The following is a 14,960-nucleotide window of genomic DNA, read 5'->3' on the forward strand; positions in this document are numbered from 1 at the left end:
AAGTTTAAAAATATCCAGCTATATGCTATTTAAAATTAACTCATTTAAAACATAAGGATAGTTAAAGATACAAAGTCAAAAGATGAGAAAATGTTAAATCAGAAGTAATGTTCACACAAATGAAAATTAAATCCAGATAACATATGTTAAGATAAAAAGTTTTATTAGGGATAAAAAAGATCACTACAAAATTGTAAGATAGTTATTTTACCAAGGAGATATAGTAATTCTAAACGCATATGCCCCTATAATAAGATTGTCTTAACTGTAAGAAGGTGAAAATTGGTAAAAACTACAGGGAAAATGATAAATGCACATTCACAATTTTCTCAGTTATTGATAGATAAGGCAGAATTTTTATAAATATTTCTAAATTTTGAATAATAAATAAAATAATTTTAAAATCTTATGAAAAATGAAGGAAACCATTCACAAAATGAAAAGGCAAGCTACTGAATGGGATGAAATATTTGCAAATAATATATCCAATAAGGGTTATATGAATGTATAAGGATGTTATACAACTCAACACCAAAAATAAATAAATAAGTGATCTGATTTAAAAAGACAGAGGGCCTGAATAGATATTTTTCCAAAGAAGATATACAGATGGCCAAAAAACACATGAAAAGATGTTCAACATCGCTAGTCATCAGAGAAATGCAAATCAAAACCACAGTGAAATATCCCTTCACACCTGTCAAACTGGCTAGAATCAAAAAGATAAGAAATAACAAGTATTGGTGAGGATGTGGGGAAAAGGGACCCTCCTGCACTATAGGTGGGAATGTAAATTGGTGCAACCAGGGTGGAAAACAGTTGGAGAATCCCCCAAAATTAAAGATATGATCCAGTAATTCCACTACTGAGTATTTAACCATGGAAAACAAAACACTACTTTAAAAAGATATATGCACCCTTATGTTTATTACAGCATTGTTTATAATAGTCAAGATATGGAATCAACCCAAGTGTTCATCAACAGATGAGTGGATAACGAAAACATGGTATGTACACACACAATGAAATATCAGTCATAAAAAGTCAAAAAATCCATTTGTAACAACATGGATGAAACTCGATGACATAATGCTAAGCGAAATAAGTCAGAGAGAGAAAGACAAATACCTCACGATTTCACTCATATGTGGAATTTAAAAAGCAAAACACACAGACAAAGTAAAAATAAAAGAGGGGGAAAAAAAAAAAAAACCCAGACTCAAAATACAGAAAACAAACCGGTGGTTGTCAGAGAGGAAGTTGGTAAGGGGATGGGTGAAATAGTTAAAGGAGATTAAGAGGTACAAACTTCCAGTTACAAAATAAGTAAGTCATGGAGAAGAAAAGTACACCACAGGGAATACATAGTCCACAAGACTGTAGTTATGTTGTTCGATCAAAAAAAGTGACTATACCTCAGTAGTGTATAGAAATGTTGAATCATTATGTTGTATACTTGAAACTAATTTGACACTCTATGTTAATTATATCTCAATAAAAAGTTAAGGAAGATATAATAAAAAGGATTACATGGAAAAGGCTTTAAATAATACAAGTAACAATTTCATTTGAAAAATCGTATGTAGGGGCGCCTGGGTGGCTCAGTGGGTTAAGCCGCTGCCTTCGGCTCAGGTCATGATCCCATGGTCCTGGGATCGAGCCCCGCATTGGGCTCTCTGCTCAGCCGGGAGCCTGCTTCCTTCTCTCTCTCTCTGCCTGCCTCTCTGCCTGCTTGTGGTTTCTCTCTGTCAAATAAATAAATAAAATCTTAAAAAAAAAAAAAAAAGAAAAAAGAAAAATCGTATGTAGAACTCTCCACACATTTAAAAAATAAACATTGTTTTCACACACTTACTTATAAAGCTAGTGACAACAAATCAAAAAGAAATCTGCATCAGGCAGAACATCTTTCTTCAACTTAAGTTGGAAAGTCAACAACAAAAAATAAATAAAAATTCCTCACTATTTTGGAAATTTTTAAAAAGTATATTTCTTGGTAACTATGGCTAAAAAAATAAATTTTAAAAGAAATTTAAAATTAAATATAATGAAATAATGGAAAATACTACACAGAAAATTTGTCGGAAACAACCAGATACAGGTTTTATCAGGAAAGTATTAAGGATGGAAAGAATGGCAAAATCTTAAGGGTGTTTGCCGGGTATCATTATCATAAATGAAGCACAGGACCTAGATCAGTCCAAAAGAAAATCAGGAATTTACTGTAAATGCAAAGCAGAGAGGCAAGGATGAGGTTGGTAGGCCATAGCTCTTAATGAAGTTTAAGAACTTTGTAGATACTCAGGAAGAGTTGTGGAGAATTTGAAGATTGTTGTCTGAGAGTAAGATGATTGAAATTGAATTTGAGATTTTCTAACTTCTCTTTCTGAAAAGCTGTTTTCCCCTGCCCAGGTAAAAAAAGGACTGGGTAAAAAGTTGGGACAAATTGTCTTCTGTAGTTGCAAATAAGATAAAAATTGTTTAATGAGAAATTTTTAAACATTTCAAAAAAATAAATAAAATGATCTTCAAAGAGACATGTTCCCAATGGCTACACACAAGGTCTTCTTGAAGTATAGAACTACTACTGCACAAAGAATTTTAGAAATTAGTATAAACATACAGTGCTAATAAAGATATAGGCATCCCTCATTCACTCAAACTCATGTGAACTGACAAACCTAATAGAATTATATTTTTTGGTAGATTCTTATGGAGGAAACGATATCCTTGCCTATCTAAATTCTTTTTTTTTTTAAGATTTTACTTATTTATTTGACAGAGAGAGACCACAAGTAGGCAGAGAAGCAGGCAGAGAGAGAGAGGAGGAAGCAGGCTCCCTGCTGAGCAGAGAGCCCGATGCGGGACTCGATCCCAGGACCCTGAGATCATGACCTGAGCCAAAGGCAGCAGCCTAACCCACTGAGCCACCCAGGCGCCCCGCCTATCTAAATTCTTACTACCTCTATTCTCCTTGATATTTGAAATAGGAAATCAAATATATATATATATATATATATATATTTTTTTTTTTTTTTTTTTACTATCACAACCAACAGATTTATGAACCTGCACTGAGACCGACGCCGAGTGGGGGTGGGGTGGGCAAGAGGCTGCGAATGACCACAGGGCCAAAGGGAAACAGGAGAACAGAACAACAGAGGGGGAAGGAGACAACTATGTTGTCTTCCCGAGGTCAATTTTCTTCTGGATGGCTCGAGCCGAGTGGTAGATGAGCGAATCGATGAGTCCAGCCACTGTGAACATGCCCCCGATGAAGGCGCACACGCCTGTCAGGAAGTGCGTGAAGGACCTGTGCTTCTCTGTCAGCTTTACCATCATGGGTGACAGCTCATACAGCACGAAGACTCCGGGAAGCCCCTGGTCACCCATCAGCCCGTTGGCGACCTTCTCGTGCCTGGTCACAGAAAACTGATTTGTCCTCAGCACCTCCCCATCCACCTTCATGTACACTGTGGGTACCACCTTCACGAAGTACTGGAACATCATGGAGGCTTGGGGTGCGGTGACATTGGTGCGGTCCAGGGGGTTCACAATGCCCGGGTAGTCCTCCCCGAATGACAGATGCCGGATGTAGTGGGTCATGTTGATGTTGTCGAGGCCGAAGCTCTGCAAGTCATGGACATGTACATGAGACTGCTGGAAGCTCTTCCCGGGAGCAAAGTGGAAGTTTCCGGCCACCTTGTTGACTTCTAAGAAGCCATACACTTGGCAGCCTTCGTTCTTCTGCTCCTGCATCTTCTGGCTGAAGCCCTCTCGCCGGCACTGCTCGATCGTGTCTGGGTTCTTGAAGGCCCAGCCCCGACGCCGATAGGCCTCCCGCACATCTTCACAGGTGTTGCAGCACTTGATGTCTTCTGTTTCGGCACCATAGCAGCTCTCACAGCGATCAGGGTCCAGGGAGTCAGGGTCAAACACCTTTACCTCGACTTTCCCGAGCTCATGTTACAATTTTCTTTATATCTTCAAACTAAATGGGTTTTTTATTTAAAATTTTGTGCTCTCTTATTAATAAACCTCAGTAAAATATTTTATCATTTCTCTTCACATTTATTCTTTACATCTCCATTTAATATATCTGACTTATTCATTGATGCCCTGCTGGCTTCAGTCTTAAAAGTTTTCTACTTCCTCAAACGTTTTTAAATCATTTTACTTTGATTTTTTATTTGGCTATGTTTTAAAAGACAAGTTTAACAAAAACATAAAATATACATTAAAAAAAATCTATGTTTCTGAAATTTTTTTCATGCTAAATGGCTTCTAAGATTTCAAACAGCCGCATATGTCAGAAGTTATTTTCAAAGAGCGGTGTTTAATGTGCAGAGGTGGTCAGGCTTGGCCGAGATCGCTGCTATTAATGGGCATCTGCATCTCTTTTGTGTTTCCCAGGTGGGAGAAATAGCATAATAGCATAGTTCATTAGCATCGCCAAGTGATTTAAATTGGATAGGTTATGAGCATAATTTCAGTCGCTCGAAAATGTGCAAAGAAAGATCATAAATTGTAATGTATGATTGTGGGAGTTAATTTCATTCTGAGTGGAATTAGGATTCTTGAAACAGACATAAGCTTTAACCTCCTTGTTATTTCCACTAAAGAGAGAAATCAGAAAAAAAAAATCAGTACAACATACACATCGTGAAGAATTATGGACTTTGAGAATTAATTGAAGGCATGATTTAAAATGAGCAGTGGAACTCACAGGCATCCATATAGGCTATTAGCCTCAGACACATTGAACAGAGCCCAAAAGATAGACTGTCAGACTAAAACGAATATACTTCATTTAATAGGCATCATTCCCTACTCTTTAAACATAATAATTTCTTTAATTGAAAGTTCTAATGAGGCTTCAATACAAAAACTAACTCTGGGAAATATAAAAATGATTCATGGAAAGAGAAAAATAAGAATGATTCCCGGGTAAAATATGCCCTGAAGGGTTTTCAACAGGCAGAGATGAAAGGAAAATAAGGTACATGCCAACGAACAGGGAAATATATACAAAGTCACAAAGAAGAAATATATACTACCCACTGGGAGGTCAGGAAGTCCTCCCACTGCAGAAAGAATAAAATGCTTGAAGGAAAGGACAAAGAAAAATAAGAGCTGTCATTTAGGCTATGGTCATATTATAAAGGATTCTCTCTTTTTAGTTTGAATTTTATCCTTGTGAATTGGTTAGCTATGAAACAGTATCCGGATCTGATCAGATCTGGATTTTGGAAGAATTTTGGAAGTTGGAAGATGAACAGGAACGGAGAGAAACAAGGTAAGAAAGTCATTCAGTAGACCAAGGGAGGGAGACCGAAGCTAAGAGAAAGAGTGGCATTGAGATTTTTTAAAAATGTGGGCGGGGGGATTCAAGGAAAGCTTCAGAGAAAGAAGCAATTATTTTTTTCAACTAGACATAAGAATTGATGCGGGGTTGAAGAGGAAAGTAGAAACAAAAACAGAGACAACAGTGACTATAAGCATTTTTTGTTGTTGTTGACCCCAATGGTCAATAAGATGGTCCGTACCTAAGATACCTTTCTGAGTGGGTAGTTCTACCACTCAGATATTCACATTGTGGTTGTCGTGAGAATTTTCATATACATGAAAGTATTAATAACAGGTTTCCACAAAGCCTTTTGCATGCCACTCTCTTTGAAATTTCTTTTTTCAGAGAAAACAAAATGAAAAACAAACAAAAAACAAAAATAATTGGGCAAGTAAGGTAAATAGAAAATCACTTCGCATTCAAAAAAGAACGCTGGCAGTCAATTGTATGTTGCCCCCGTGAATCTATTTTGGGAAACTGAGATGTTGACTACAAATATATCCCAATAATTCCACTATTATTTATTAACAAAAAATATTACTAAAGCATTCAAAATGTGTACAAAATGTTGTCAATGGGTTATACAAGTCAGAGACCACATCTTTTAGAGACTACTAAGGTACAAAGCTTTATAAAGGAACATCAGCCTTCTGAATTGTTTCTCCTTTCTCCCACATTATCAATAGGCACTTACTAGTGACTGCTTGGAGATGGACATTTGGGGGTTGATTTGTAAATAAGGAGCTTCATATAATCTATATTAAATTTTATCAATCTGAAATAAGGGTGCCAGGGCAATTAATGATTGCCACCATCTTCACAAAACCACAGATTAATTCCTTAAAGTCATGCTCTTCATTCATCACACAAGCTCTGGAAATTACCAAAATGATGATGCTACAAAGTTACTCAAATATCCCTGGAGAAGATGTTATGTGAATGCATCATATACCTCAAGGGAACTACAAGTGCCTTCATTAGTCATTTCTTTATAGGCAATTATGTTTCTGGACTTAAAAATTGCCTTTTTTTTTTTAAAGATTTTATTTATTTATTTATTTATTTGAAAGACAGAGAGAAAGAAAGAGCTGAGTGGTGTTGGGGGGCAGAAGGCGAGGGAGAAGCAGACACCCTGCTAAAGCCAGGCTTGTCCTAGGTCCCTGAAATCATGACCGCAGTCAAAGTCAATGCTTAACGGACTGAGCCACCCATGCACTACCAAAATTGTTTTTTATTGTGTACTGGAAATGTTTTTCTCCTTATACTGTAAGATGATATTAATGAATATAAAACTAAAAATTTAATCCTCTTATCTGCATTTGTTCCTAGGTTTCCTTGACCATCATGCAATAAAATTTCTTGAGCATCTACTAAAAAAATTATTTCTTTTTTAAAAAAAGGTTTTAGTGATTCATTTGAGAGAGAGATCATGAGCGGAAGGGGCAGAGGGAGAGGGAGAAGCAGGCTCCCGGGTGAGCAAGGAGCCGATGTGGGGCTGGATCCCAGGACCCTGAGATCATGACTGAGTGAAAGGCAGACACTTAACCAACTGAGCCATCCAGGTGATCTTAAAAAGCTGTTTATAAGAGGAAAATCATTTTAATAGCATCATTACATTTTAAAACAGCTTCAAAATACAGCTAAATGAGTTAACTCCATGAAACATGAGCAACTTGTCAGATTTTTATTAAAGAGGAAGGTGGAGTAAAGATCTTTATCTTACTCAGGATTTGTACAAATCAGTAAAATTCAGGTTATTTTATATATCAAAACCATGCAACAGAGGTGCTTGGGTGACTCAGTCCTGTAAGCATCGGACCTTGATCCTAGCTCAGGTCTTGATCTCAGGGTTATGAGTTTAAGCCCCTCATTGGACTCCATGCTGGGTGTGGCGCCTACTTAAAAAAAAAAAAGAAAAAGAAAAAGAAAAACTGTGCAACAAAGAATCCAGTACAATTTGAGGTTGTAAGAATCTAGTTTAATAAGTTGTGGCTGAGTTAACTGATACATCCCTCCTCCTGGACAATTTTCCCTTGTCTCATTTATAATTCACTAGGCTTTAGATATTTACTTCATGAGCAATCCCAAAGACTATAAACAGACAGAAATGTTATCAAACATGTATATAAGCAAGATTTTCCATTATTTCCACTGGAAATAATGCCATCCAGTGCTGCATAATAACAAAGCTGTTGCTTATGTCCCTTCCTTAACATCTTTCTGATGGTATGACACTGGGCAAGTTACTTAGCTCCACAGTGCCTCAGGCATCCCACTGGTAAAATGGGCATAATATTAGAACATGCCTTGTATTTTCTATGGTATTTTCTATGGTATTAAGTAAGTGGATTCATGAAAAAATTATTTGTGCAGTACCTACCGACGTTAAACTAGCTCAATAATGTTAAGTATTATTGATAAGAACTGAACTGTGCTGAAAGGAAGAGAAATAAGACAACTTGAAAAGCAAATAAAGAAATGGGTAAATCTGGATTCTGGTAGACTGTATGGGGAGGCTGATAAGAATAAAGACGTACTGGGGCACCTGAGTGGCTCAGTTGGTTAAGCATCTCACTCTTGATTTCAGCTCAGGTCATGATGTCAGGGTCATGGGATAGAGCCCCATGTCGGGCTCTACTCTCAGATTCTGCTTTTCCCTCTTCCTCTGCTCCTCCCCCTGTGCGCTCTCTCTCTCTCTAAAATAAATAAAAAAATATATTTTTTAAAAGAATGAGGATCTTTCCATCAAGAGGACTTGAGAGCAGAATCAGAAGCTCACTCAAGGCCAAGTTGTTTGAGCAATTCATTCCCAAGCCAGAATCTGGAAATCAGAATCTGTTGACAACAAACCACCTCATGATGGAAGATAATCCCAAATACTTCCAAATGTATGCATCTGGTAACTTCAGTGGGGATCATAGCATGCTGGGCCAGCTTTACCCTAGGATCAAAGTAGAACTGGAGATAGGCCAATAGAGATTTCCCTGTGAGCAAGTTCAGCAGTAGAAGTATCATACCTCTGTTACACATTGTTCTGATTTGTGGACTCCGACATACTTCTCCACTTTTCAAATTTAAATATCAACATATTTATACACAGTAAAAATTTGAAAACTCAAGCTATCACAATTAAAAAGCCTAAGAATTAACCTCTTGCTAGTCTCTATAAGGCATTTTCGCTAATTACAAGGATGATGGAAACTTCATTTAAAATCAAAGCTTGGACCACTTAGGCAAGTCTGCCACCTAAAAGTAGATGCAGGATGATTCTTTCTTCTACCGTTGATATATCCTCTGAAACAGAGAGGTTTCAGAGATACAGAAAGTCCTGTAATACTATATACTATACATACTAATTAATTAATGCTAATTTAACATATTAATATTAAAACTATTCATTCTTAATTAGCAGCTTCTCATATAGTTGAATGGGAATTGAGAAACAGAAATGACACTTGTACACCGTACTATGAAAATCTTAATTCCCAAATCTTAAGTGTTTTGTTTGGGTGAGGAGAGGAAGATCTGTGGTAACAGTGCCTTCAGGCGAATGGATTTAGAATAATAATAATGATCACAGGAATGCCAATGATTTCTAACATTGATGGGATAATCTATGTTTACTGGGAACTGTATGTTATCTAATTCAGGAAGTGTATGATAATGAATATAAACAGCATTAAATGTATGGAGGAAATATAACGGGGATGTGACTATGTTATCGTTAACAAGAGCAGTAAGTTATGACTTGATGAAAAATAAATGTGTGACTTTTTTCTTTCTAATCTTGTGATAGAGAGGTGGGGGATACAGGATTGCCACCAAAAAGACTCTCAGGAGTCCACTTGTGACCTTGGTAATTTTACCTTTATCTAATATCTGATCCAAAAGTAAGACACTGTCAACAGATAGTTGCCAAATCCTCCCAGGGACAGAATCTAAAGTAATAAAAATGTGAACGTGATGTATAAAATCAGAATCATGATGCTAATCTATAATAACAACACAAAACAATACAAAAGCAAAAACCTTCCTACTCCCTGTGTCTTAACACATCATCACAATGTAGACTAAATGAGAAGGCAGATACTGATGAACAGTTAGCTCAGTGCATAAGTAATCAGAACAAAGGAGTATGATAGACTGAATATTAGCTTAGATTGAATAAAGCTTACTTTGCCTGATGCAACCATCTGGCAGTAGGAATAATTTTGCCCATGGGGCACCTGGGTGGCTCAGTGGGTTAAAGCCTCTGCCATTGGCTCAGGTCATGATCCCAGGGTCCTGGGATCGAGCCCTGCATAGAGCCCCACATAGAGCCCCGCATGGGGCTCTCTGCTCAGCAGGGAGCCTGCTTCCCCCTCTCTCTCTGCCTACTTGTGATCTCTGTCTGTCAAACAAATAAAATCTTAAAAAAAAAAAAAAAAAAAGAATGATTTTGCCCATATTCAAGGACCAGGATATTCTGTTGTGTTTGCTAAGTCTCTTTCTTCTCTGATAGGGCTCAGAGGGGAATTGCAGACGTTTGCTTCTAAGGATCTCTGTTTATTAGGCTTCTGTGGCTAAGAACACTTAGGTTTTTAATTTTCTATTTTGAAATATTAAAACTTATAATCAGGTTATATTTCTAGTCCATAAGACCTGAAAGATGTTTTGTCATGTGCATGACATGAATTTTAAATTTCTTTTTTGACTTTTGTGTTTAACTCTCAGAGAGCAGATTTAAATCTTTGATTTTCTGTACTTTGAGATATTGGGGTACATACCTAATTGAGCCCCTAAATTCTTGAGTTATAGAAAAAAATTCTGATTCTAAAATATACTATTAAATCAATTTTCTGATTAGTAAAATGTCTTTCTGCTGAAATATTCAGTGTGCCATATGTGAGTTTACTATGTAATTCTTAGAATAGCCTGAGAATGATAATTGGAACCACATAAAAAGTGAGAACACATGCAGCCGTGATCTGCTTGCTCGGAAGCTTGGAGAGACCAATTCCATTTTTCTTGACTTTCAGTCTGCAATTGTTATACCATAAATAACTTCTCTTTTCTTGTATTATCTTTAAATATGCATACACACTCATCCCATTATTCTTAACTTATGTGAACAGCTGGATTCATTACAAAAAAAACAGAACTTTCTTTTTCTTCTACAGAGAATGAGATGAGAGAATAAATTAAAACATTTACAACAATGTGGTGGCAAATAGGCAAGATGTGGATGTCTTTCCTGGCTCTGTGTTCCAGTAGCTACTTGTTTCCCAAGCATCAGAGTGCCCTGCTCTTCTTAATGAAGCCCAAGTGTTCTGTATGGCTTGCCCTATAATTTTCTGGACAGAGTGAGCTGTTGTGTGTGCCAAGGGAGAACTACACACTTCATTATCTTTTCAATTGGCCTGAAAATTATTTGTTTAAAAATCTTTCCCACTGCCACTTTTAGAAGTGTTTGCAAAAGTGATTGTTATAGATTTCCCTCTAATTATAATTTCAGACTTGCCTCGCATTCATTCTGTCCTATAATTCCATAAGAAACTGAACTTGGGAGTTTAAAATTCACCTGTCTTCTGTGGCTTTGTTTCTTTCCCAAGAGTTGCCCCATCATTATTCATTGGTATTTTGGTTCACAAACTGCTCTCTTTTCATGCATTCAATCATTCGCTTTTCATTCTCATGAGAGCACTTCGCAGAGCATCTTCTGAGGGACAGATTGTACCATGCTCTTAATTTCTCCCTTCACTACCCACAAAATTATCACATAACAGCACAGGAAATTTATCCAGTACAGCACTCCACTGCTGATGTCATTTTAGCTTGAGGAATGCTGTAATTTTAGGGTATTTTTCTGCCACATTTGCCTAGTGTACATTTCTAAAGCATTTCATCATTTAGTTCTCTAAACCTTTCTACGATTTCAAGTCTTATAGAGAGATTCAATTGTTGTCTGTATATAGACAATTATATTTAAAAAAAATTCTGACCTAGACTCCTCAATCTTCTTACTCTACATCTAAATAACTGCTAATGAACAAGCCAATGTGAAATACTTTTGACTTCTGATGTTGTATTTTAATGTCTGATACATAATTTTTTTCTCATCAAAGAGATTCTACTTCCCACAGTTATCCCTTATTTCCTAGTCTTCTTGCGGTATGGCCGAAAGAGTTGTCCCTGCCTTAAAGAACTGGCATCCATCATCTCAAATCACTTTCTTTTTCAAGCTAGTTTATAGTCATGAGCTCAAAAGGTAGCTCTCCCAACCCATCTACCTACATTAGGAGTAGCAGGAAGGCATCAGAAAATGAGAGCTACGTGAAGTCCCTTCTTTTCCTGCTGTTTCCTAACTTCCAATTAAAAAAAAAAAAAAGTCTGCTCACATATAACTGTGATGTTGTTTTTTTTTTTTTTTTTTTAATGTTGTGGTTTCTTTGGAGCCGAGTTTATTTATACCACATTTGAAATCAATGTTTTATGAATAATTTGGTAGAATTGTTGTTAATGTCCCTTACACCGTGCTCTAAGGAGCCAGGCTAGACAGAATGTTCATTTTTCAGACTCCTCTGCAGCTAGAGATCTAGATTTGATCAAGATTCAGCCAAACAAACAAACAAACGCACACAAGAGTTGAAAAGTGAATGCCTGGAGAATGGAGGGCATTTCCCGTTTCTCTTTATTCTGGGGAAGCAGAGTCTGGAAGATTTGGAAGTTTCTCCACCAATATTAGCCTTAGCTAAATGTTCTAACTCTACAGGACTTAGAAGCAGGGCACAGAACTTTCCCTAATCTGGATTGTGGAGAACAGCATTCTTCTGCATCTGGTCATAATAGTGGATACTGTGGCTTCCTGATTATGAAAGAGAAACTAATTTTCTTGGTAGCTGTCCTATAGCACATCTTTGGTAGACTCTCCTTACCTAGACCTCTATACTACTCATATCCTATAAGAAATCCATTCTTAATCTTTTGGTCTGCATCTTCACAATGATAAAATAACTGGTGGCAAGACTGTTTGAAAGTAATAGATTATTAAGGAAATAAAAATTTGGAGTTGATGAAGTGACCTGGTTCAACTTTAGGAAGGCAGAGTTCTTACTACAATGAGTAGGGCCGTGCGTAGTCTATGACATCCAATGGTAAAGGGGTTACTTGAATTCTGAGCGGTGGTATATGGTAGAAGTCATAGACTTTGGAAAACTATGACCTATATTTGAAATCAAGTTCTACTATATACTAATGGTGTGATATTAACCAAGTTATTTAATTTATCGACCTCAATTTCATCATCTGTATAAAAGTAATAATTTGTCTTTGTTATAAAGCTAAATAAAATATTTAAAGTGCCTAGAAAGGTGTCTGGTAGGAGTGCTTTTGTTTTTGTTGTTGTTGTTGTTGCCGTTATTTTAAGTATCATTGTTATTGTTACTCTTATTGTTGTGGTGGTGGTTTTTTGTCATGAACTCTGAAGTTCACAAGTTAATTAGCCACAGTTTTCTGAATTTTTTGGCAGAAGACATGAGACTCTCGGGTTAGAGACAAAACTCAGTTTTTCACTCATTGACAACAGCCAGCATATCATCATGTAAGCATCCATTTCCTGAGCCCATTTCTTACAGAGCCACAAAAAGACATTCAGGAGACACTGTACACACAATGGGTTATATTACAAGAGAGGAATTTAAAGTTCAGGGAACCTATTTTTTTTTTTTTTTTTTGTATGGGGAATGAGCCTGGCTTTTGTCAAAGAGAGAGACATTACCTTTATCATACTTATGGCAAACTGGACTGCTCAACTGTCTTTATCTTCCAAGGCTGTTTACTACACAAACATGTTTGAAAAGATAATTTGAGGCAAAGGCAGCCAGTGCCTTCGCAAATGTGCAGAAATGTGAACAGCCCATAGAGAATTATTTCAAAAAAGATCTTTTCCTTGCTTCTGTACTGTCTTGGCTTCTGGTGAATTTTTCCACGAGTATATACAACTTTATTGATTCCTCTGATAAACCTGACTGATAGAGGCTTGGATTATATCTGTTCACTTTATCTCATATAGCATTTAACTAAGCGTATTATCAAAATGCCTTTAAGAGACAGGGTGAAGCAAACCCACAGTATTGACCACAACAATGGTCTTTCTCAGGTTCTCAAACTCAACCAGATAAGTAAATCCCGTAAATTGTTGGGGCCCATCTTAGGAAACCAGGAAATTTTCTCTATAAGCTTTTGTATTAACCTTTACTCTTGTCCTGAGGCATTAATCTGTGTAGAACAGAATGTATTAACAATCCCCTACGCTGCCCTGATCTCAAGAAGGAAGTTTAGGACTATTTTCACATCTCTAACAACCCCAGCCAGGGAGTTGAGGGTGACCTGGATGTCTTTGTGGGTCAAGATGGTGTCATTGATCACTTCAAGTAAAGTCAGGAACAAATTTTCTACTACCTTGTCTAATTGGGTGACTCTGATAAACTGCCCTCAGGATGCATATAAATAATGAGTCAGTTATCTCTCCAGGAAGCCCCCTTGAATTATCAAGGATAACCTCCTTTTGGAAAAAGTTTGGCAGTCTGAAAGCTAAATGATCTACTGGCAATGTTTCTTTAAATACCTGAAGGTCTCTAAAGTGCAATTTACCATGTTTTAAAGAGAAAGAGCAAGTTAGTGCCCAGTTTCCATGCAAGAATTATAGTGCTGGAGCACACATGATTCCCTTGGGAAAAAGTGATATTTGCAATTGTCAGATATCTCCAGATGGGACCTATATAAGTTGAGAGGGGTACAGGATGGCAATGCCTCCGATGTGGCTGAGAACAAAATAAACATGAAATGGCCAGAAGAGGATGACAGTTATGATTATGAAGCATAGCTTCATAATTAGTTGGCAGAGTGTGAACAGAAGTATATATTCACAATTTATCTTCCCCTATTATACATATATTTTATTTCTGTTTCTCTCCTCCTTTTGTCCATTTTCACATGGCCTATGGTTTTGGATATAGGCTTTATATAGTTATGAATGTCAATATAGAATTATGACTGCATTAATGAAAGGTTGAGATTGAACACTTCCCAAAGAAAATTCCAAAGGTGTCTAGAAGTGTTTCTTCTCTTGGGGTGCCTGGGTGGCTCAGTCTGTTAAGTGTCGGCCTTCGGCTCAGGTTAAGACCTAAATAAATAAAATCATTTAAAAAATATATATATATTTTTTCCTTTTGGAGAGTTCTTGAATGTATTTTTTTGCTGTTTGGTGGTAATTTTGTTGTGTTTTGTATGAATTTATTGTTATTTCTATCTTTTAAAGATTATTTTTGTAAATTTAAGTATGAGAAGAAGGGTGCTTGTGGAAATAGTATAGCCACACTGTGGTTAATATCGTAAAGTGATAGACAGTGACTTCCTATATTTTGGAAGTTTGAAAGCTCTATCTTATATAACCCAAGTTCTGGATGATTTATGTATGACCAGTCAAATGCAATTCTGTGAGATTTGGAGACTGACACAAGATGAAGACTGTGCTTCTCTCTCAGCTGTTTCTGTGGGCAAGCAGAATTAATAACGTTGGTAGATTTTATGGTGGCAGCAATATCAGACATCCCAGTCACTAACTGGATAGATG

The 14,960-nt window shown here is 36.8% G+C and overlaps 1 protein-coding gene across 1 annotated transcript; it reads right to left on the reverse strand.

The window, feature by feature from the left end:
- Positions 1 to 3,023: 3,023 nt before the first annotated feature.
- Positions 3,024 to 3,966, reverse strand: LOC116582622 (endoplasmic reticulum-Golgi intermediate compartment protein 3-like; the record flags this gene model as incomplete). Its single annotated transcript, XM_032330229.1, has 1 exon — positions 3,024 to 3,966. A coding segment is annotated over one exon (789 nt), but the record flags the coding sequence as incomplete, so codon positions are not given.
- Positions 3,967 to 14,960: the final 10,994 nt, after the last annotated feature.

The sequence above is a fragment of the Mustela erminea genome, chromosome 2, assembly GCF_009829155.1.
Source record: "Mustela erminea isolate mMusErm1 chromosome 2, mMusErm1.Pri, whole genome shotgun sequence".
Classification (NCBI taxonomy): Eukaryota; Metazoa; Chordata; class Mammalia; order Carnivora; family Mustelidae; genus Mustela; species Mustela erminea.